Below are 25978 nucleotides of genomic sequence, written 5' to 3' on the forward strand. Positions count from 1 at the left end.
ATTGATAAAGACTTGGATGAGATATTTCGATGTTTTTCAAAATTTGAGCTCGAGGTACTGCGACAACCGTTAGCGTTACAGTAGTAACTACTATGTAGTATAATTTGAGCCTCCTCATCTGGTTTCGGTAGTCAGGCGCTCCAAGAGTTCGTCCTTATAGTAAAATTTTGCAAATATTTCAAAAAAAATTCTTATATCTTTGTATTGAGTTGAAATTATAAAAATATATTTTAAGAATTTTATATATATTTTTAAATATCTTTTTTTATAAAAACAAATATTATTTTAAAGTTCTCCAATATCCTAATAATATTACAATTGCTTCATATTTCACTATTATTTTGCACAAATCTCGAGAGTATAACTTTTAAGTATTTTATAGCACTCTCTTTCCTTGGTTCTCTTAAACTCAGCTCTTCACATTAGCCACTGCAATGGGGGCCTTCGCTCAATACAAATAAAATAACTGATTGAGTGCATTAGCAGGCGCTCACACGCCGCTAGAAAGTCAGCAGCAACAGCATCCATCAAATATCTCCAACAACACTCATCTCTTGGGGATATGCAGCATAGGCAGTGGCGGCTAATGAGTGACTGAACTGTGTGCAAAACACGCTGCTGCTTAGACTCCAAAAATAGCAACAACAACAACAATAGACAGAGTAACGCACAAGTAGAAGCGCTAGCGATAGCAATAACAAAAAATGCAAAAACAACAATAAAATAACCAAATAAGCAGCAACAAATAAATGTACACTTTTAGAATTCGAGTCACTTTCGACGGCAAGCGAGAAGATACGGCGCGCGCTCACAGCGCTGAAGTCCCAATACATGCATGTATTGTGGATTTAGTATATATGTATTTGTAGTAAAAGCATGCAAAATGACTATAAAAATATAACAAGAAGAGTTGCTCGCTGCCTCTATACACCAACAAAAACCAAAGGGGAGGTCGATTCGCTGACTGCCGGCTGGCTGTACGCGCTTTGCTGCAATCGAACGGCACAACGAGCCATCAGTTTCTCGCCGCTCGTGTACGGAACAACAACGTAGCTAAAGTTAAGAAATTAAAAAGCGCCAAGGCAAAAAACGCTGGGTAGAAGACTGAGTAGAACGGGTCATAAAGACAGGCAGACCGAATAGTCAGTCAGTCAGTTGGGCACACGCCAGCCACCCTAAAACACGTCGAGTGAATTTTCGAGAGAAAATAGTGCTGAAGAAAAAAGTGAAAAATTTGTTCATAAGCAAATCAAAAAAAAAAAAATCATAAAAAAATAAATAAAATTTATTTTCTATACAATTTGAAAACAACGACAACAAATTAAAACAAAATGAGCAGTAAGTTCGAGTCAAAGTTGTTGAAGAACTAAAAATATTTGAAAAAAAAAAAAATATTTTAATAAAAAAGCTAATAAGAAACGCTAGCACGTTGCAAGCTTCATATTTTTTTAAATTTAATTTAAGCGAGTAAAATGCAAAAAAATAAAAAAAAAAATTTTGCAAAATTTTCTCCCCAACAGCAATAAAAGCGCAAAGAAAATTAACAGTTAATAAATAAATAAAAAATTTCGCTGAGTAGCAATTGAGTTGTATAGTAGTTAGCAATAATGAAATATGAGTAAAACAAAAAATATACAGCAGTTAGCGTAAAACAATAACAAATACGAGATCTGGTTGTCAGCTGTGTGCCGTGGTTGGCGCGGCGAAGGCCACACACCTAGAGCTGCATACGCGCAGTTTTGCTTGCCTAACAAATTCCGAGTTAAAGCTGTGCCTTATCAGCCATTCAACACGCCCGTGTTCCCCTCACCACCCTAGCGCCACATTATATTTTATTAGTGACAATTATATCATCATCAATATTTTGCACACACTTTTAGACACGCTTCAATGCGAAATATTTTTGGTAAAAAAATTTTATGAAAAAAATTAAAAAAAAAATTAAAAAAAAAAATTAAAAAAAAAAAATTTGAAAAAAATTTAAAAAAATGTATAAAAAATTTTCAAAAAATTTGAAAATAATAAAAAAGCTATGCTGTGAAATTTGAAAGTGTGTAACCCTTTTGCACACCCTCCAACCCCTCCTATACACCTTCTCCTCGCCTTGCGGCATCGCTTAATGCCAAAGCAGCTAAAAACCGCCAAACCACAAGCGAATCACTTAAAAACTTCATTTTGTTGCATTTGCTTTTGTTGTAATTCATATTTAACTTCAGAAGCAACTCCAAAGTCAGTAGTTAGTAATGTTGTTATCAGCGTGTTGTCTGCATTTTTCGCTGAAATTCAACGCATATTCAACTTAGCAGCGGTTAGTTGGTACTAGTATATAGTCGAAGTGTAGCGGCGACCTTAAGTGACCTTCAGCGTTTTTGCCGCCTGCAAGTCGCAGCGCTAAGCAACTACAATTTCCTGTCTCTTCGACTGCTCTCCATACATATTGTTATTGTTGGCTTGCGCTCGCTCTTAACAAGCTATAACAACTACAAACACACACACAGTATAAAACAACAACTACACACTAACTATTAGTTTTCTAATTTTATACGAAACAATTTTCTAAATTCACATGCGGTTGTATTTTTCGCGAGTGTGCAGTCGCGCATATTTTCATTTTTGTTTTTGTTGTTGTTCTTCATGTGTGCGAAAACTACTTGTACATTTGGACGTCATTGACATGATTTATATTTATGTTTTTGCAAATATTTCTTACACAGAGAGACACATATATATTTTTGAAATGAGTGGCCACTGCGTGCGCGCTGTTGTTGTTTGTATTGTAACTATTTATAATTTGTGAATTTCATTATTAGCTGTGATTTCGTGGCTGCTTACTGGTTGACACCCTTCAAATCTGACACTCACGCCATGTCGGCTTAACTTTTGACAATCAATTTTTTACCCGTCTGTCAATGGGGTCAAGTGTCAAATGTGTCATCTACGACACATACAGGGTTTGTGCAACGCTCTCTCGCGCATTTACGCTCTCTTTCTCTCTCTTGCTATTGCGCGTTCCATGCATTCATATTCGGAGCGCACCATGTGGCTTGCATGGAGCGCGCGCCTTTGCATATCACGTTTCATATTTTGCCTTTTAGCTCTTCATTCCATTGATGTTTTTGAATTGTTTAAACGTCGGATTTCATGTGCTTTAAATAAGCATTCCGGCAACAGCAGTGTCTGTCGTCCGCCGCATATTTTAATCAAGTGCCGGCAATGTACTATAGTATATAAATATATAAATGTGAAGGTCTTTCGTATATTTTCACTGATAAGCAGAGATACGCACGTCAAGGGCGCTACATTCCCAACTGATGGGTGTTTTAGAGTGTGGAAGAATGCTTTAAAATTTATTTGTATTTTATACAAATACCAAGCAGTACTGAAAGATGCCAATGAACTTTCCGTGTTTTAAAGGTTAGCTTATAGGTTCCAGAAATAATCGTAATTTAAAAATTTTTTCGAAAAAATCATAAATTTAATCGAAATTTATGATCTTTAGATGAGATCGGGTGGAAATACCCGATGTTGTTAGAGTTCCACGAAATTTTTTCTTCTTATGCATCGAAAAACTTTTCTGGATCTATTTTAAAAGTCATCAAAAAAAGTATTTTCAAATAAGTATCGGCTATAATTGAGTATTATATTGTTTAGTTTTGTAAATTTTATTTGAGAAGATAAAGATCTTATTTTTGTGGATTTTGGTATACTACTATAATATATATTTCGAAATATTTTGGAAAACAGTCAAAAATAATGAACTTTCAAAGAATCCAACGATGGATTGTGTTAAAGTATGTTTCTAAAATGAATATTTTCTATCTGAAAATCATATAAAGCGATGATGAAAATTATTAATCCACGAAAATTTATATTTTTACGATTCTGTGAGAAACCTATATATTAATATATACAAACCTTTATGGTGAGTACCGTGAGAAACCAATATATTAATATATTATCGAATCGTAAAAAAATTCATTATCGTCGATGAATTTAATTGTAAACTATCAAATCGGAGTTCGAAAAATATTGTTTTTTTTTCGAGTTTCCTTTTTTTGAAATACCCATTTCCGGTGGCCAAAAGCATTACCTTATAACATTCGATTTCATTTCTATATATTATCGCTATCGATCCTGATCGACTGCATAATCAAATAAAGGTGTCCAGAGCAGTACAAGTTATCAAGGAAATAATAATAATTGGAGTACTTCGATCAATTCATTCGAATTTTATCATCCCGATCCCTTGTAAAATAAGAAGCCGTTACTCAGATATGATAAAATACTTCTAATAACTAGTGATCTATAAAAATAAATATTTTATATAAATGTTACAAAAAATTGGTTTTAAGCAACACTGAGTGCTTTTAATTATAGTTCTATAATTAATTCCATATTATCTGATTTAGAAAACAAGTAATAAATATAAATAATTCTTTGTGAAGTCAATATTAAGCGATTGAAAAGCATATTGAGTGTTTTATATTAGTATAAAGTACTTTCAAATCTTGAAACAAATATATAGAATAAAGAGTACTTTATATTAATACTAGACACTACTGTGCTACTTCAAGCTAATGCTCTATACTTTGAGTCATTTAAAAAAATCGAAGTTTCCAAAAAGTACAATTTAAGACAATATTTTTTTCGAAAATGATTTCATAAGTTAAAAATAAATTTCTGAATCATCAAAAAAAAAATTAAAAAAAAGTATTAATACGTAAAAACAAAATCACCTGCCACGAGTATTAAGTGGCAATTTATATGCGCTCAGCCATTTTCCATGCTAATGCCAAACACATCTGTTCGTAGTTAATTTCACAATTTGGAAAATCTGCGCTTTGTTTTCAAAAAAACTGATGCGCCACGCTCGCATTTTGTGGTATTAAAGGTGATTTTCAACGGTTTATGTGTAACTATATTTAGCAATGAAAATGAATTGTGCCTTCTTTCACTGCTTCTTCTCGTGCGAGTATATAATATAGATATAATATACATATATATATTATATCTTCTCATATTAAAATAATCTTTCGACAATTATAAATGTGAAGAAAATTAAGCACCGGCTTTCTTAAACATGAGAAAATTCTGTATTTTCATTTAATTACTCATGATTTAAATTAAAACAACAGTTGAAGGAAATTTTTTTTTTTATAAAAAGAAAGTACCTTAAAATATATGTATATATTTTAACCAAATGCATATGACGCTTGTAAAATTCAAAAGAAAATCTATATTTGTTGCAATATTTTTCGTGGCGAGCAGCTGAGTTATGAGCGTTTATTTTCGGGATTTTTTTTAAATTTATTTTCACTTTGTTTGAAATACGCCCACTGTCAGCGTTTTGTGGCGCAGCATGTGATAAATCTACGCACGGATTTATATAGAAATATATATGCAAGATGTGGAGAATTATATAGATTTGCATATATGTTTGTATATATATTTATATATGTATGTATGCATTTGATACCTATAGAAATCCGTGCACGAATGTCGGTGCGATTTCACAGCTGTTGGCTTCAGTTTTTTTAAATTTTATAGGCATTAAATGTGCCCAAATTTCAAGTTTTTGAATCATTTTTAATTACAAAGTAAAGTCTCATGTACGTACATACCGTTATTGAGTACTTAAGTATTATTAATTTTTTATTTTAATCCAACGATAACGCCTGAGTGAAATATTCAACATTATTCTCTTTAGAAATATGATTCACATAGCATTATTTAAAAAAAAAAAAATATTTTTTTTACAATTATTTGTGCATTGTGCTCAATATTGAGTGAAAAATGCTCAAAGTTGGCTCAAAATAGTAATTATTTGCTTAAATTACTTAGTACTTGTTTCAAGTAATCAGTTATAATTAATAAACCTTCCTACATTACTGCTTTCACTACATACAGTATATATTTATAGTGTTGAGAAATGGTTTCATAAGCTCAAAATCAATTTTGTGCAATAAATATGGTTACTAAGCACTCAGTTATGAATTAATATCCAAAAGTATTTAAAGTTACTCAAAATTACAGAAAAAATTACTTGAAACTATTCGAACTACAAATTTTCTATAAAACAAAAGCCTGACTGAAACGTCATTTGATATTACTCAAAAGCTCAAAAAAGTACCGCCTACTCAATGGTACTTTAAACTATTAAAATTTTTGGATATAATAAAAATCTTTATAGAAAAAATCCAAAAGTTTACCCAAGCACAAAAAATTTAAAAATTCCGTACTATACTACCTATCAAACATTAGTTGCTTGTAAATGGTGTCTACTGTACTTGCAACTGGAAATGACACAAATTGACTAAAGAGTTGCAGCCGCCGTTGAAGTGCATACATATATATATAAGAGGCATGCATTAGCATGCACTGACGCGCTGATTCACATTGTCTCCAACACATATGTATGTATGTACTCACTTGCCACTGTTGCCACACCACACGGACCGCAGCGCAACGCCTCACCTCGATTGCACTCGAACTGGTGAAATGTGGCGCAGTGCCTAAGTGCCTACAACGTAGTACAGCAGACAAATATTTCTGTGTATTTTTAGCGATCACCTCGCCGGCACCCTCGCCTGCGCCCGCTCACGCCGCGCTAATCGAATAGCGACAAACTGCAAAGATCGAAGACCGCCGCATCGTGCGCAACAATGCAAGCGTGGCGAGTCAGTGAAGCGCGGAAGATCGCCAGCAAGGCAGACACATAAAGTGAAGAAAACAAAAGAGAAGCAGAAAAGCAAAAAATGCAGGAGGATGCAACGACGACATTCCACCACATGCAGTTAATGGGAACCCGTTTGGTCCCTAGCAGCCTTTTGTGTGCGCACTACACACCGAATGAGGCACATAAATCTCAGCGTGTGTGTGTTGCTATGTAGTTGTATGTAGGTGTTGTTGTGCTGCCGGCGAAATTGCTCACGCAAGCAAATGTCAGCAAAATGGAACAACAACAGCAGCGGCATTCGAAGTCGGTTGCAGCAGTTGCCACTGCCACATTGCAATGCCGGTTTCGCATTGCCGGCAATGACGCACATTTTTACTGTCTTGCTGGCTGAACGCACGGTCGTGGTGGCGGTTCATTGAAATTTTTGCGAAGCCACTTCCACATGCGGGGCCAGCTAAATTTATTTTCACATACTCTGAGTGTGTGTGTGTGTGGAAGCAGGCATTTTCTGCACGCTGCCTTAATTAGTGGCAGCCATTTTTGTTGTATTTTTCATTGTAAAAATTAAAAACAAAAAATTTCCTTAATTTCTTTCTGCGTTCATCGATCATTGCACACATGGGTTGCATACGTAGTGGGGAGGGCGTTGGCGTTGTCGTGTGTATTTTCTTTTCGACAAATCAAGTTTGCCCACATGCAATGCATTTGAAATGGCCAACTGACAGTTCTGGTGTAAGCATAAAAATATTTCATTTTTCGCATTAAGTGCATACATACAATAGTATATAGAAAACCATCTCCATATATATATGAAACTTTTTTCTAAAGTAAATCGCCTAATTGCCTTCGCTGGCGCATGGAAAACATTTAACACTTTTATTTGAAAATTCTGTAGAATGTTCTTTAAATGTTTCTCGACACGAAATTTGACATGAAAAATGCGCGAGCAAATTATAGCGCAGCGCCATTTACATTGGTATGCCGCAGATCGCAAGATTTTTCATATGAAATTAAAAATAAATAGTTTTTTTGTTTTATAATTTGCTTCAATGTTGTTGTCTTGTTGACATACTAACGAGCCGCAAAATTATAAAATTCAAGGATAAAACCATTTCGGCGAATTATGCACACTTGGAGACAGTAAAAATATTTTTGGTTGGGTATTTTTGCGATTCTTCGTGTGAAATTTTAGTGTGATTTCATTAATTAAGAAAAAATTTCAGCATTTAGAAAAGCGTTAATATTTTTCACGTTCTTAGACAAGAAAATATTATTAAATAATATATTAAGAAAGCTATAAATGATTTATTACTTATTTGTCCTGATCTTCTCGAGCAAATTTTCGAAATGAAAGTTCGAAAATATGACTAAAATAATTTGACAAATTTCTGCCATCTATTTATTGTATTACAGCGACTAAAATTTACTAAGCATGGACTATTGCGTCAATTGTGAGACGAGGCTAGTTGCTTAAATATGTACTAATTTCGATGATTTCTCTTACTACATGCTACGAACTTTTCAAACTTTCAATTATATTGAAGTGTTCCTTGGTATCATTTCTCTACTTCAAATTAACCGCAGAAACGCATTTGTTTCAAATTATGTAAATATCAGTCTCAATTTCAAATATCAAAGTATCCCGGACTTAATTCAATATAACCTAACTTAATATACGATTTTATAAAAACAACTTTCAATTTTTTTATTTTTCGTAATCGAGACTCTGTTAAAATAAATATATTCGTCGAATTGTCAAATTCATTGCATTGCATTGTAGTTGTGTTCCGAAAATTGAATATTTTTTTTTTAAGAGATCATGTCTGTACTAATCTCTAGATCTTCGCTGTAAATACTTTCATAAATATGCTTAAATTACTGGTCAGTTGTTGAGTAGCGCCTATTGGAAGATATCTCTGTATACCTTTCTCCATTTCTCTAATATCATAACTGATTCCATGGTTCAACTCAATATGAGAATTTCTATACTCAATACTATTTATAATTCTCACTGTTGTCTGGAAGAAGTTGAAGTAGAGTCAACTCGGATTCTTCATTACTATCCAGTTTTATGAAGACTGAAATTGAAAAATATGTTATATCTTCAGTCAATTGAACGAATTAGTTGTTTCAATGGATTGTTGATAGGGTTTTGTCGGTACATTAGGATCTCTCGAAACATATTTACTAGGTTCTGCCATGACAGAGAACTTACGTTTCAGCTATAGAGTGTTTTATATTTCTTGGAAGTGATCTGGTATCAGTTCTCGAACCAAACAGAATCTGTCCTATGTTTTAATCTAGTAAACTTTTCTCCTTAAAATCTCCAGACGACAATGCTAAATCACTCGCGAGCCACACAAATCTTATGCATACTTGATAATCCATTGCATTTATGAATTCCGAACGAAAGTGAGCGTTTATTTACTTAGTATAATTTATCACTTCACTCCTATTCATATTTATATTTTCTCTTGTTTTTTCTCTCCACCCCGTTCAATTGCGTCAATTTCACTACAGCTACTTATAGCTCAATTTCGTTTAAATAGATAAATAGCTTGCTGCTGATAATGATAATGCATTTTCATTCCATCAAGCATCGTGCTTGCCTACAACTGAGTCAATAAACAGTTATGTGGGCGCACTTTGGAACCTTAAACGCTCCAGTTTTAGGCGCTTGACGTTATCATGTTGACGCTGCAGTGGGTCAAGTGTGGCGTATATTTAAATTACAATATTATATAATATATTATTGCTGTGTATATAAGATTAACGTTGTAATCACAAACTTCACGCTTGAAGTGTACCTTAAACGCAAGTACTTACTGTGGCTTGCATTGAACTTGAAAGACTTGTTCACATTACAAATGCCATTATTTTGTGCCTACAATTGTTGTTATCTTCGTTTATGACCATACATAGTATTTTAGCAATAGTTGTAGATGTATATATATATACAGATATCAGTAGTTATAAATGCCGCTGAGTTAAACAATTTATGCTCTTTTATGGTTTTCTCTTACTAAAAACTCGTTTAAAAATACTCTTTATGAGCGCGCTTTCGGTACGCTCTGCGCAAACGCCGGTAGAAAGGGTGTTTTATACTATTTAGCTGTCTCACGTCAGAGCCGTCAGACATATCAGCTGTTTGTGCTTAATTCAAGCACAAATTGCGCATAAAAATGTCACATTATTTCATATCGCGATTTTATTTGCGTAATTTGATATTTATTGCGAAGGTTGTGGAGAGAAAACCTTTGGGAAGTGTTTAGTGTTTCTCATTTTGTGTGCTCAAATTTCAATAGCGGCGTTTCTAACGAAATGTGAGAGTATTTGGGTGTGCACTGGGAAAATTTTGTGGGTTGAAAATTTTCAGATTAAATTTTTTTTAAATATTTTTACCACAAAAAATATTATTATGTACATTCTTAGTCACACTCTTCGCATTTAAAAACCAAAAATTAAAATTTTGTAAATATTTTATTTTTTTGTAATTTATTTAATTATTTTTCGTAAACAAATTCGTCATACGACCTTCGCCTCAGATAAACATACATTAGCCGGCTGAGCCAATTTATTAGCCGAGTAGGCGAAAATTATTTTAAAATATAATTTCAAAGCAAACATTTACTGTTAGTAATATTTTATGGACAATTGACATTTGCAAGTGGTCATATGGCAACGCTACAAGCAGCTGACTACGAAATGTTGTGTTATTTTATAGATTATTCTAATTTTTGGGGCACAAACGAACAGATACTAGATATGAAGTACATATAGGCGGCTGTTGTTATGTTTCTACTGACGAAATATGATTTTATTGTAGAAAATTTTATGAAAAAAAATTATTTTGAAGAAAAGTTTATGAAAAAAAAATCATTGATAATTTAATATTTAAATAGGTATTATTTGATATTTTAATATCAAAAAAATATAATGAAAGTTTAAAAAAAAATTATGCCAAATATTTTTATAAAAAAAAAAATTCAAAAAAATAATTCCAGTTAAAAATTATGTATGAAAAAATATTTAAAAAATTTATTTTTAAGAATATGAAAAAAAAAAATAATATTAAAAAAATATTTAAAAAATTTATTTTTATGAAAATTAAAAAAAAAAATATTTTTTTTTTAATATTCAAAAACATTTTAAAACTATTTTTTTTTTTAAATTTTGCCTTCGGTTCCCAAATTTCTACCACATATTTATCATCCAAAATTTTTGTTTCACCCCTACGTAAGCATGATTGTCTATTTATTTTTACATTTTCAAGTTCAATGTTAAAAGTGAAATAAATATATATATACATTCATATACATATGTGTAAATAAATATATATGTATATAAATATATAACAAACAAAGTGTACGAACGCGGTAAGTCAGCTAAGTTTTTCCACTAAACAAAACGAAGTAAATTATCTCATTTTTATTTTAGGCCATTGTGATAATCATTTGCGCGAACTCACAATACCAGACACATTAATAACGAACACACCAACACATACACATATTTATATACACATAAACGATTAACAAGCCCACACACCTTTCCCGAAAATACAAAAATATAGAAAATTCCCAAGAAATAGCAAAATGCCGCAAACGCCTAGAATATTTGCGAAAAACCACACACACACATACATAAATATGTAAACAAGCCACACACACACATTCAACATACAGTATATGAAAGCGAAGAAGCACAAAAATCATTAAAACGCTGAAAATGATGAAGAGAAGATGTGCAATGCGCTTCATATGAGCAGAAACATAAAAAACAAAGCCTAGTTTAAGGCGCTTTACGGAGTTATGATTATCACCAACACCACCACTGCACGCACACACAACAACAAGAGTAAAAGTAGCAGTAGCGCAAGGTTGATTTGAATTTCATTTGATTGATTGATTGGTGCATTCGTTGACTTATTGCGCACACACCCACACAACCACACACCACTCCACTTAGTAAACATATGTACATGATGTAGTGGCAGCGTTTGATGCTCGCGGATTGTGAATTGAATGCATTTTGTAAACATACAAAGGTAGATCGATGTCTTATTTCTATTAATTTCCTTCATTTATCTTAATTTTTTCTTGAAATAACTTTCCATTTATTTTTTCTTTAATTGAATATTAATTTTTATATATTTTTTCTTTAATTAGTAATTATTTTTTATAATTTAACTTTCTTCATTAATATTTAATAATTTTGCTGATTGCCTTGTATGTATGCATTTAATACTAAATAGTTTGAATCACATTTAATTTTAAATGTCTCGTTTAACTTTCAACTGTTGTGTAAAACTTAATTAACATTCATACATTCAGACACTAATCACAGCTCAAATATCTACTTATGTATGTATTGATGTTGTTGGAGTTTGCCGTATGCAGTCATGAAATTAATGAAATTAATCACTGTTTATATTATTAAACTATTTTTGTAAATATCGAAATTGAACGTAAATAAATTTGCACAGAATTTATTAATGATCATTTAATAAATGTTTGTTTTAATTTGGCTAAATGTTAGTGTGTAGTTTTAGATATTAATTTTTTTAATAAACATAATAATGATGGTTAATTTTTGTAAAAAAAAAAATATAGATACTAATTTTGATTTTTGAAAAGTGCACTAGGAAGCTCTTTTAATATTATATTAGTGATAACTTGAACCCTTTTTAAACAAAAATTTACAATATTTTAATTTTTTACGATTAAAATCTCATATTTTTTAATTTTCAAATTAATAGTGAAGTATTCGAGGGTTATGAGTTTAAAAAATATATTTTATGACGCATAAAACTTTTATTGTATGCTTTCTGAGATTGTATGTTCTTTATAACACTGAGGTATAAAAAAGTAAATTAGTAATTTCTGGAAGTGCCCATGGGAGTAGATATTCTATGAGTATGACGATTGATTAATTTATCGAGTATTCGACATAATTAAAAATAAAATTTTTGTAAGTTTACTTCAATCTCCTTTATGAAGAAAAAAATATTTTTTTTTTGGGTTAAATACAACGATTAGATCAGGATTTGAGACATTGTTGACTATAATATTATTTTCAATTAAAATGTGAACGAATTTTAAATAAGATTCAGAATTATAGAAAAAATATTTTCCACTTCATTCCTTCCTTCCTCGCATTTAAATATGTCAAGTTTTGTTTTTGTTAAATATAAATATATACACAGTTTGAAAAATTGTTGATAATCATATAATTCTCAATAGCATGATTCTCAATGAGAAGAGTGTTTAAATAATTGAATTATGCGCTGAATAGTTTCTTCTTGAAATAATTAAGAATTTCATTGAGTAATCAATATCTAATATTTCATTTGAATATTCTTAAAGTATGCTTTAAACACTTTCTTAATAAAATGATTCAACAAATCTTGACTAGAGTAAAAAATTATTTATAAATAAATTTTATATAGAACAACTTTTTCTTATAGCCTTTTTACACAGCAGCTAATTGATCAATTAACCGGTCTCTGCTCGATTAAAACGCTTATTAAGATCGATTTACCATACAAAATAAAAATCTACATTAATTTTTAATTGAATTTTAATCGACTTGAACAAACTCTGCGACAAAGACGTACGATGTACGTTCTTTGTCTGCGATTGGCTGATTTTTAATTTAAAAAAACTACGGTAGATGTCGCTGCAAAAAATATCAATCAGCTAATGAAACTTACCCATTTTTTTATGAAAAGCAAAAACCAAAATGTATAACTGCTGATCGGTTATCGCGTAGCCGGCAGTGTAAAAGGCAAAAAAAGGGTTTCTCAATCAAAATTTTGATTGATCACTTAATTTGGCTGTCTAAAAACGCTATTAGACTTCTTTTTATTTAACAATTCCCTTGGAAAATAATTTTTCTACAACATGGCCTCCATAGAATGCGTTTGAAGACGAATATTTGATTTGTGACGTCATAAACGAAAGAAATAGTACGATTTTTTACATTTACTATGAAAAATTTACAGTCTTTTAATGAAGTCAATAGCTTAGAGATGTAGTACTTTTAATTAATTTATTTATCAAAAGGTGGTGAAAATATATTTCAAAATATTAATTCCTTCATACAATTCACTCGTAAACATACTCATTATTTGTACATTTAATTATACATCTCAGAAAATGTTTACTTTGTTATAAGCTGGTACAAATTTAATTTTGAAAGTTATTTCTGACAATTCTAAATTAAATTACCAACAACAAAGTTTACAAAATGCCATATGTAAATATATATGAATATTACTCGTTTAAGTGTGGTTATGAAGGAAAATGAGCAAATTTCACCTACAAATAAATGGCACTAATTAATGTGCTGAAATAAAATTATGTGACTTTGCTGTCAGCTGCTTAGCCAACAAAGAAATTCTACAAATATTTGAATTAAATTAAAAACACAAATACATGATTTAATAAATTATATAATAGATGGTGTTAAATTTCTGAGTTTAAATAAAATATAGGACTTTATTACTTTGTAAAACGAAATAAATTAAACTTAATTCGACTTTTTTTGAGAATTTTTTTCTTTATTTCGTTCTAATAAAAAATATTTTCAATATATTTATTTATTTTAATTTTCGAAAATAAAAATTTCTAAAAATTTCAATTTCAATTGATTTGAATTAATTATTTATAAATTATTTTCTAATCTATTCTGTCTGTTTCAACAGTTATTATTATTGTATATATTTAATTATAAAAATAATTATAAAATTATAAAAATTATTGCATATTAATTTAATATATAAAATACAAACAATTATCAGAACTGAAATGAGAAAAAATTTAATACAATTTGATTTAATCTTTCACTAAAAATTTGAAAATAATTTTTTGAAATTGCTAAATACATTTTTACTACAATATTTGCCGAAAAAATAGATTCAGATTTTGACTAACTTTCTGATAGGTTAATAGAGAACCAAATTGTTTTATGAATAGTGCTATTAATAAAAATATATCTATAGGTACACTGCTCTGCTTGAAACTACTAAAACAAACAGCAAAAAAAAAGAATAAATTCTCTAAAAATTTATATTCAAATGAAAAAAATATCTAACAAAGCACTAAAAATGCATTTAAAGCAAATATTCGTGAAGCTAATGGCGTTACGCCCACATGCTCGAATAATTTCACACAATAATATTAATAAAAATAAAAGAAAAACTGAAAACTTCTAACAAAAATTAAAAATAAAATATAATAAATTGCGCTTGAAGCACGCAGCTGTCGCTTATGCTGTGTGCGCCCGCTGCTGCTCCCCACGCCACGCCGCGCCAAACGCCTACCACTACTACCACACTACCAACACACATACCAAAGCCGTACGCCGACGCCGCTAGACAGCAGAAATGAGCCGCCAAATGAAAAACATACCTTACTCTTGTACATATTTTTATATATTTAATGCACTAAAGCGATCATAATTTCTTTTATGAGCAAATGAAATGGCCGAAAATTAAATTTCACTGAAGCTTGAAAGAACTATGAAAATTTTATTGGTATTTTATTTAAAAATATTTTATTAATTTGTTTTTTTGTTTTTCCTATTTAACACAATTTTATAATCTGAATATTGGCTAATGGTATTCTTGTTGTTGTTTCTTCCACTTTTGTGATTTCTTATAGAATTTGCGTGGGTGACGCTAACAACGAATGACACGTACTCGCTGGGCGCTTTGGTGTTGGCGCATTCGCTACGCCGCACCGGCACCGCCCATCAGTTGGCCGTCTTGGTGACGCCTGCCGTGACGGCAGCCATGCGCCAGCGCCTACAAGACGTCTACAATGTCGTGCAGGAGGTGAATGTTTTGGACTCACAGGACGCCGCCAATTTGGCGTTGCTCGCACGTCCCGAACTCGGTGTCACATTCACAAAACTGCACTGCTGGCGTTTGGTGCAGTTCGAGAAGTGCGTCTTCCTCGATGCTGACACACTGGTGCGTATGAGTGATCATGCAGGCGGCGAGTGATCTCATTTTTAATTTGTTGTTTTTATTCGCTCTGTTAGGTGCTGCAAAACTGCGATGAGCTCTTCGAGCGCGAGGAACTGTCGGCCGCTCCCGATGTAAGCTGGCCCGACTGCTTCAACTCCGGTGTGTTCGTCTATCGTCCCAGCTTGGAGACGTTCGCCAAAATCACACAGTTTGCCATTGAGAATGGTAGCTTCGATGGTGGCGATCAGGGCTTGTTGAATTTGTACTTCGGCGATTGGGCGCAAAGCGATATTAAGAAGCACTTGCCATTCATCTATAATGTGGCCGCATTCGCTTCGTACTGCTACTTGCCCGCATTCAAACAGTGGGTGGCGTGTTCTTTTTGCACTTTTTCAAAGTTTTTAATACTCAAGCTTTACTCTCTTGTTTTTGTAGGTTCAGAGATAAGATTAAGATTTTGCATTTTGCGGGCAAATTGAAGCCATGGCTCATACAATTCAATTCCGAGAATCGCACAGCACTCACACCCACAGAGTATGCGCATGCCGCCGATTTGATACAGCTCTGGTGGAACATCTTCTGCGACAATGTGCACCAACAATTGTCCGATGATATGGTGAGTGTTATTAAATTTTAAAAACAAAATAGTTTTAAATTATTTAGTGATTTTTTAATTTTCGAACTTTAATTTCGAATTCTAATTTCGAATTTAAATTTCGAATTTAAATTTCGATTTTTAATTTCGAATTTTAATTTCGATTTTTTTTTCGAAATTTATTTTAGAATTTTAATTTCGAAATTAATTTTCGAATATTATTTTTTTATTTTATTTTTATTTAATTTATTTTCGAATTTCTTTTTTGCTAAGCGCAAAGCATAATTTCAATTGTTTTTTGCTAGTTATCTACCGTTTTATCATACTAATTACTTAATAATATTAATTTCTTGAATTTTCGTTTGTTCGAATTTGTTCGATGAAACTAAATTGTTGCAAAATGCATTTTTTTCCAAATTCCTTTCCAAGTCTGCGCAAGGATTTAGTAGTGAATGTGAAGCTGTGGTGGTAAGATATGTAAGTCGATGCGATCTCTTTTCAAATAAATCAATTATAATCTGCCTACATACATACCTATTTAGATAATTAGCGCAATTTCACTGTTTTCGCTATGTAACTGAATGTTGTACAGCATAAATCTATACACTTACATACATATACATATACTATATGTATAGACACATACAAATATATTCGTATGCTTAGTTAGTTTAGAAAGCAAAAGGTAGCGGGTATGCATTTTTTCGTTGTAAATAATTGATTTCGAAGTCACCTCTCATAAGCGTGTGTAAATATTGAATTTTGTGAGATGAAGTGATTAGATATCAATAAAAAACTTACATGTTCACACAATTTACTGTATATAAAATCTGGCGTCGGATGTTAACAGGTGTTAGGTTAGGTTATATAAGGAAAGCTTTATACAATTTTATAATTTCACATTTTTTTTCCGCTTCGACACTACCGTAACCTGAAATTTATTTTCTAATTTCTGAACATTTTTTTTTTCAAAACAATTTTTCTTTTTTATTTTTATTTCTTTCTTTATATTTCAAAACTTTTATTCTGATAAAATTTATCGAAAATTGTAAAATTCGATTTTCAATATTCGAATTGCTTGAATTTTGAATAATAGGTCAGGAAATTTTGTTAATTTTATTTATTTAAAAAAATATTCCGAAAAACTTTCGAATAATGAAATTTTCGAAAAACCGATTTACTCCAATGAAGTGCTTTAGGAAAGGCATTAATTTTTCTTAATATAAGAAACTTAAATATACATAATTCTTTTATTTTTAATAGGAGTAAATTGAAATATTTCCGAAAATTCGAATTTTCGAAGAAAGAAAACAATTTGAATTCGAGAAATTGCGATTTTCGAATGAACAGGTATATCGTAAATGTTTGATTTCTTTATGACCTGAGGAGAATAAATAGATATAATTTTATATCGAATTTTCGAAGATTGGACATTTTTTTTATTTGAAAAAGAAGGTAAAGCAGGTGTTTCAGAGCCTTTTAAAATGTATAAAATCCAGAGGGCGCAATTCTAAACCTGCCTGAATTTTGAATTTTCGCTAATCTTGTAAATCTAAATAAACACTTTTTTTAATAATTTGATTTCAAAAAATATTTCGAAAAAGTTTCGAATAATGAAAAACTTATTTACTCCAATTAAGTGCTTTATGAAAGAGCATTCATTTTAAAAAACTTACATATATTTTTAAATTAGAGTAAATTGCAATTTTTCGAAAAATTCGAATTTTCGAACAAAGAAAAAAATCTGAATTTGAGAAATCGCAATTTTCGAATGGGGAAAGATATTGGAAATGTTAATTTTTTTTATAAATTATATAGCATTTTTTTATATTTTTATGGGAATTTTACATAGAATTTTATATCGAATTTTCGAAGATTGAAAAAATCGTATTACTTGAATGAGTATGCAAAGATCGTTTAATATGTATAATTGCCAGATGGTGCAATATCTATGATCTCCATATCGAATTTTCGAATATAGGAAAAATCGAATATTTTGACAGGGGACAATTGGAGGAAAGGTTTAATTCTTGTCAGATAATTTTAATTATTACGCATATTCTTATTTTCCACAAAATAGTAAAGTTTCCAAATATTGCCTACTTCTAAGCTAGGCAAATATTTTGAAACAGCCACTTATTAAATAAATAAAAATTTGGAGAAACTTAAAAGGACGCATTCAACTATGTAGCTATTTAAATTTAGCAAATAAATAAACGACAATCGAAGCAAACATTTAAAATACGCATTTCGTGTAAATAGTTTTCAACACCTAATGCATCATTAGACTCGGCGTTGTTAATGAAACTCACACATACAAAGACACTCACACTCATGTAAATATTTGTGTTTTCGCTGTAAGCGTGTCACTCTAAAAATACACACACACAGACAATGAGGTCAAAAGCTTTTTGTACTTCTTCAATTAAAATATTTGTTTATTTACATTTTTTCCACTTCATCTGCGAACTATTTAATGCGCTGCCTATGTTGTTTGGTGAAGAGGCGAGTAATTACAAATATTGTGAACTCATTATTTTGTGTATTTAAGCCTTATTTATTGTCACTACTTAAACTAGTTGGGCTATTTTTGGCAGCCACTATATAAACTGCCGCTGTTTGTTGGATTAATGGATAAATAGTGTGAATTGCTGTGGCCAAAGTGTTTTGATACAATATTTGATTTCGAAATTACAAAAATTTTTTTGACACAAGCGCAGCACTAAATGTGTCAATAAGCCAAAATAGTGCTTAAATATTGGATGAAGCAAAATATTTTTGTGTATTTATTCAATAAGAAATGCCAATATTTTTTCAATATTTACAAATATATTTCAATTTTGAATTTTTAATCCATTTGATTGCACTCAATTGATCAGCTGTATATTATACATACATATGTATATATGAATTTATATATACTACATATAAGTGTGTGAGCAATTTCGCGCATCTGCAACTGACAATTCGTTGCCAACAGCCTCAAATCAAGTCATGGTCGCCACACCCAAATCACTTTCCACGCATAATTGGCGCAATCGCCTTCAGTTTCATTTCAAAATTTTCGTTGAATTTTTCGCAATTATTCTCTCTTTTTGAAATGTCTGTGTGATTGTGTACATGTTTCATTGCTGTACTGAAGTGTGATTAGCGTAGCGCGAATTTGGCAATTGGCCAACAAGTGTGGAATAAACAAATTGTTCATAGTTTATTTATACAATCACAAGGAAAATAGATTAAGGAGATCTAGTAGAAATAGACATACATATATATATTTTTAAAGTATATCGCATACAAGAATATTGTGTATTGAAAAATGGTTTTCAGGTTTTCAAATAAATTTGGATTAAAAATAACATATTTTTCCGTTGGACAGCCTTGATGGGATCTATATTGGTTTTTTCTTCTTTCTAACCATCAAATAATAATTTGTGTTTTTTTGAGTAGAATCCTAGGTGTTACTAGAGAACGTACTTATCTATACATAACCTCCAAAAAAGATTGGAAATCATCAAGCCATCGACCTACAAAGGGTACACTCAGTTTCGTAGCGATTGTAACTTTCCTTGATTAGTTCTTTTCAGCGAAGTTATGAAGTTCAATTGAAATGTGTAGGCATTTTTGAACAAAAATTTATGATAACACAAGTATACACGGTTTTGGATCTGGGCAACCAAAAGTGGTTTCTACGACAATTGATGACACTGAATCCGAATCTTCATTTCGTTTTTTAAGATTGATTCTAGTTTTTGAAATAATCAAGAACTTAATTTTTTATGATTTTTGTCAAATAATATTCATTTTATTAACTGAAAAGTAACACATCAGAAATGAAGATTGGTGAAACTTTGCCTTTTGTATTGTTTTGTATCTGTTTCACGTATTAGAGTCCAACAGTAGTCGCTCATCATGCCTTCATCCCAAAATCCTTGGTATCTTCTTTCAATGTTGGCTAGATCTTGGTGTAGCCGTTCTCCTTGTTCGTCGCTCGTATCACCCAAGTTTTCGGGAAAAAAATCGAGATGGGAATGCAGAAAATGGATCTTTAGAGATATTCTAGCTCTAATCTTTCGATAATTTTGCAACATATCGCCAATAATTTCCTTAAAATTAGGGGATTTGTCATTACCAAGAAAGTGGTAAACGATATTTTGAAAAGATGTCCTTAATTTTCATCAAACAAAAATAGCAATCATCTACATGGTTTTTAGGTTCTCTCGAGAGCGCTGGCATTGAAAGGAAAAGTACTCATGTTCTCTCAATGACCACTTATACAGCTTTGTTTTGCATGCGTTACAAATAAATTTCGGTATCCATGACTTATGAGTGTCTGCTACTTTGAAACCAAAGTAGTGCAGATACGCATCTTTGAGCGCATTTGTTATTATTTTTTTTTAATCATATAACTACCACAAACGTAACAAAAACACTTTGAATCAACTTTGCAACACTGTCTGTGCATTTTAATTGCTCTAATCACTTATTTATAGCACAATGGTGCTATCATGCGAGAACTCGGAAACTAGAATCAATCTTAAGAAACTAAATGCATATTCGAATTCAGCATATCAAATATAGTTAAGAATCGTTCTTATCTGCTCAGATCCAAAAGTTGACCTGAATTTGTAAACTTGTGTAATCTATTGTTCTAAAGATATTCGAAAGGGAATCCCATCTTTATATTAATTTTACGATTCGACCAATACCTTGTACGGATATTTGAAAAATATTTTAAAATCAAAAAACGTAGATTTTTATATAGATTTACTACAACGTTTCTTATAAATACTTTCCCAATTAGTTCTAAAGATAATTCCGAAAATCTATCGTATTCAGGGAGAAAAAAAAACATTTGGTTGATTTTAAATAGGTACTCCATCCCAATATATCCAAGTATATCTATTTTAAAACTTCACAAGTGAACTGAGTGTTGATATTAAGGCCCGATTCTGACAGTTGGATCTACACAACCAGAACAGTACCCAATTTAGACTTGACCAAAGAAGTTGAAAAATATTTGGGAAGTGTTTACTGTCGCTATGACAGCAATATATTCTGAAGATTGTCGATATTGTGGGAACCTAAAACTCTTTCCAAGTCTTAAAGCCTGCAGAGCCGCCACTGTAGATAAGTTGAAGTAATTTAATAATAATCTCTCAAGCGAGACTATGATTTTTCCGAGACAAAGCATCTGTTTTGGAAAGCTGATCTTTCATGGACTGGTATAGGTATAAATATATCAATCAAGGGCTATGTTAGACTACAAAATAAACATTTTATTTCCTTTCAAAGATTTTATACAACTTAATACAGCTTCAAATTCAGGTGATTTGTGTTCCTTAGCGCAAAAAAAAATTTTACGAATTGAAATAAATTTTATAAATAATTACGCTTTTAAGGCATTTATGCATGCTGTTACTAGTTATATTATTAGTTATATATAACTACTCTTATGCATATATGATTTACTTATACTACACAATAATTATTACTAACAACTGCTAAAAGTTATATATTTTTATATTTTTCTAATACTTAACATGCCAAATAAAATATTAAAATCCAACTAAATTTATCACAAAATATAAATTGAAATCGAAAATCAAAAATCAAAAATTCTATTTGAAACGCATTTACGCTTTGACTCATATGAATGTGCTAATATGCAATATATTAAAAAAAAAATTCGATAAAACACTATTGGCCTGCTTTGCGGTTGAAATAAAATGGAATCCAACAACAATTCGCAAATATCGTACGAAACAAAACAAATGTCCCTGCTACACAGTGTGGCGCCATCGTTCATTATTACTATCATTATCGACCTGAGCCACAACAACAACACGATCATTATTATCAACATTATGAACATGAGCAACATCATCATCAACACCATGAAGAACACCAACAACACCACGAACATTCACCGTCGCCGAACTATTACGAATTCGAAAATATTAAAGAGTTTCGTGATCCTTGGGAAGATTACTATGAGAATTTAGCCAGAGAGCGTAGTAATAGCATTAAAGCGAGGGAAGAGCATGTGTCACAGGAACAACATCATGAACATCATCAAAAGCACGAACATCACCAGGAGCACGCACAACATCACGAGCACGAACAGCATCACGTGCACGAACACCATCAGGAGCACGAACAACATCAAGCACACGAATGGCAACAACCCGAGCCAACACACGAGTGGCAAAACAGAGCGGAAAATCAATCAAGACAACCACATAGTGAGGCTAATTACGAGCGAGAACAACCAGAGCCACAGCAACAACAACAACAAGAGTACCATGAACAACCACAAAAGCCAATAGAACAATATCAGGAACATGTCTCCCATGAAATTCATGAAACGCATGATAGTCCTGCTAGCCATGAATCCCATGAGCAAAGTACAAAACATTCAACAAGCGAAAATGTTGAAACCACTGCCATTGAGCAACAAATTTATGAAGCTGATATTCATAAAGAGAACACTGCCCAAAAAGAACAACAACAACAACAACAACAAGACTACTCATCTGTAACGCAAAAAGCACAAAGTTCAGATGAGACTAATACAAATACCATTAGCACTAGGTCTAGTACAGATAAGCAAGCATTCCGTAGTGAAGATGTGAATGAAAGAGAAACAGAAAACAAAGACAAAACTAATGAAAAGAATGAGGTAAAGTGACATGCCACGATCATATGACATACAAGTACTCAAGTGCTGAATATTGTTAAAATCCATCTATCTATTATATATTTATCAAGCACTACATACCAAATTCGGGTTTAGATGTGTATTTTAGTACTGGCTTAGATGGTGTTGCATAAAGGGATATTGTTTCAAAATAGAGCATATCTGAAGTGCAATTGTCTGTAAATATGTATATGGGGAGTTGTCAGATTGGTTGAAACGTCCCATTTTGGTATCATTATATACTAGCTGCATTCGATGTAATCGCTAGAGCATGTCATTATCTTTGGCGTAGGCGGGCTTTTACTATACAATTGGAGGTGCATACCCTATGCTTTCTAATGGTCTAATTTTCAAAATTGTTTAAGCATTTACAAATTTACTGATTTATCAAACGCTTTTCATTATTTCATGCGATTTTCATTACCAAACTACTCTAACACTTTCAAAATCATTTTGACCATTAATACGCCCTGTCAAAGATCATGTCATGCTTTCACTAGTTTTGTCAGCCATCTTGTGTCAAAATAAATTTAAATTTTCAAGTATTTTCATGTCATTATGATCGTGTGGTTCGCATCATTTATCAGTTGTATTGTCATCAGTCAAATTTAGTTAGCATTACAACAAATGTCATGTCATATGTACACATGTCATGAGTTTTGTCACTTGTCAGGTCATAAATTATACCACTCTTATCATTAGTTCAATCAATAATCATGCTTCGAGTCTTGTCATCTATTCATGATTCAATAGCTTTGTCAATTGTCTGCAGTAATGTGTCACGAGTCATGTCAATTGTCACATTATTAATAGTAGTCTTATAATATAGAAAATATATTGTGGAATTGTCTACTAGAAAATCTGTATAAATCTGTATAAAGTCAATTGTCATCATATAATTTATACTGCATATTGTCTCTTGTCATATTTTTGCTGTCAGTTCGTGTGCTTGTCATTTTACTCATTCATTTGTTTATGTTTTCTAATACGATATTCATTCATTCACCATCAACGCACACGAATTGCTATAATCATCTAGACTTTAGTGCACTACGATTCTACTTTTGGAGTATTTAAAATCTGCTGAAACTTCTTATAATTTAGGATGTGATCCCAGGAACATTTAATAGTAAAATCTCTTATCACCTTAGTGTCAGTGTCTTCTTGAAAATATTGAAATCAAATCATTTTCAGAGATGCGCCTACTGTGGAGAGCAATAGCTCTTGAATGCTAGGAATGAAAGCTGAAAACGAAAACTAACTAGATAGATAGATCTGATCTTATTTCGAAACACAAAAGCATTCTCACTCTGATTATTTCTCCGTGAAAATTTACGATCGTCCTAACTACTATAAAGCAATTTTGAATGATTGTCGCCAATACACATTGTTTGCTTAACCGAAAAGCAATTTTGGTAGAAAACATGACTATTCAATTTGAGAAAGATTAATTTCAGTATATGCGTTCAACAGAGCCACGAATACTTATAAAAGAGATGTGTGCTAAAGCAATGAGTAAAATGGTGAGATAACCTCAATTAAGAGAGAAAAACTAGGGATTATACTTAAACCGTATGAATCATTTTTTTCAAAGTGTCAGTCAAAATTTTGTATTTAAAGATGCATATCTTCTTAATACATATTTAAGAAACTCATATCTTGTGGACTACTTGGAAGATATTGCTCAAGGATGACCATGTATTGATTAAGACTGACTAATTTTTTTCTTGCACTTATAAAAACGACGAGTTGAATCTTTACATATATCATAACTAAAATCTCATAAGCATTCATTTTCATTATGTAATTGTTTTTATTGTAAAATTCAAAGCGTCTCATTGGAAATCATACTACAGTTGTGTGCAAAATAATGAAACACAATCTCATTATCATTTCTTTTTATAAAAATATGCATAGACCTCACAAGTTCCTAATATTGGCACAAACTATTATTATTAAGATATACGCAAAAGAAACGTGCACTTTGGTAACCCTAGTAATCTTCTCCAAGGTGAATGAACGAATATTTTGGCGTCTGGATGCTACTTCATACTAACAACTCTGGTCTAATACAAAATTAATAATGAAAAATGTTTAAATAATAAATATTTAAATACATTTGCATGTGTGATGTAAATATGTATACGCTTGTCTTTTAGTTATAAGCTTAAAATTATTATTAATTTAATGTTCTGTGTTACATAGTAACAACTAATCCAGCTTAAATAAATGCTTTGGTATGCACAATGTTTTATGTTATTTTACATATACACATATATATTATTATAAATTTTGGGTTTGGTTAAAAAATATTTGCTGATTAAATCTATTTCTGATCTGATCTATTTCTAAAAAAAAAATTAAGATTTATCATGCTCATTTTATAATCATGGGTGTATTTATTATAGTAAGGAAATATATAATTTATAAAGTTAAAATTTAAATTTATTTATAATATATATATATATATTTATATTTTATTTTTATTATATTATATTTTCAATAAAATTTTTATAATTTTTTGAGAAATTTTTTTTAATATTTTATTGGTATTCCCAAGCTTCATTCAAAAAAAATGTTTGATGAATTCTGAGATAAATCTTCATAACTTTTTTGGTAAATAAGTCCTTTAATAATGACTAAATGTCGTTTGAACAAAATCAGACTTCAGAATTAAACTCAAATCGAATTATTTTAATAAAATTTTTAAAATTTTTAGGGAACTTTTTATTTTTTTTTATTTTAGGGGTATTCCCAAGCTTTATTGCAAAAATTTTTAATGAATTCTGAGATAAATCTTAATAATTTTTTTAAAATAAGTATTATAATAATAATGATAATGAATTAAGTCGCTTGAACAAAATCAGACCTCAGACTTAACCTCAAATCGGCAAATATTTTTTACACCAATTTAAATGCACAAAAATGTATTTACGCACATTTCATGTAATTTCTATGTGGCTTTTTATAAAAAAAGAATATTTTCAACAAAAATCTCATAAAGCTAATAAATAACTCTTTTTTACTCTCTTCCACCCC

At 31.1% G+C, this 25978-nt stretch overlaps 2 protein-coding genes across 7 annotated transcripts in view; both read left to right on the forward strand.

The window, feature by feature from the left end:
- Positions 1–1136: 1136 nt before the first annotated feature.
- LOC105218582 (glycogenin-1) overlaps positions 1137–25978 on the forward strand; it is a 30336-nt gene continuing 5494 nt past the window's right edge. For 2 of the 6 annotated variants that reach the window (XM_011194269.3, XM_029044435.2), the window contains exons 1-5: positions 1137–1338; positions 15340–15650; positions 15722–16011; positions 16083–16263; positions 22031–22921. In XM_011194269.3, coding sequence (XP_011192571.3) covers positions 1332–1338; positions 15340–15650; positions 15722–16011; positions 16083–16263; positions 22031–22921 — 1680 coding nt within the window. In that variant the 5' untranslated portion in view covers positions 1137–1331. Of the gene's footprint in view, positions 1339–11591; positions 11724–15339; positions 15651–15721; positions 16012–16082; positions 16264–16671; positions 16720–22030; positions 22922–25978 lie in introns of those variants that run through there. The other 4 variants (XM_011194271.3, XM_054235265.1, XM_011194270.3 and 1 more) reach the window with 3 other exon arrangements.
- Positions 1196–25978, forward strand: part of LOC105218600 (uncharacterized) — a 32320-nt gene continuing 7537 nt past the window's right edge. The window contains exon 1 of the mRNA XM_011194297.3: positions 1196–1338. Within this exon, the coding sequence (XP_011192599.2) occupies positions 1332–1338 (7 nt within the window). The 5' untranslated portion in view covers positions 1196–1331. The remainder of the gene's footprint in view (positions 1339–25978) is intronic.

The sequence above is a fragment of the Zeugodacus cucurbitae genome, chromosome 6 (genome assembly GCF_028554725.1).
Source record: "Zeugodacus cucurbitae isolate PBARC_wt_2022May chromosome 6, idZeuCucr1.2, whole genome shotgun sequence".
Taxonomy (NCBI): Eukaryota; Metazoa; Arthropoda; class Insecta; order Diptera; family Tephritidae; genus Zeugodacus; species Zeugodacus cucurbitae.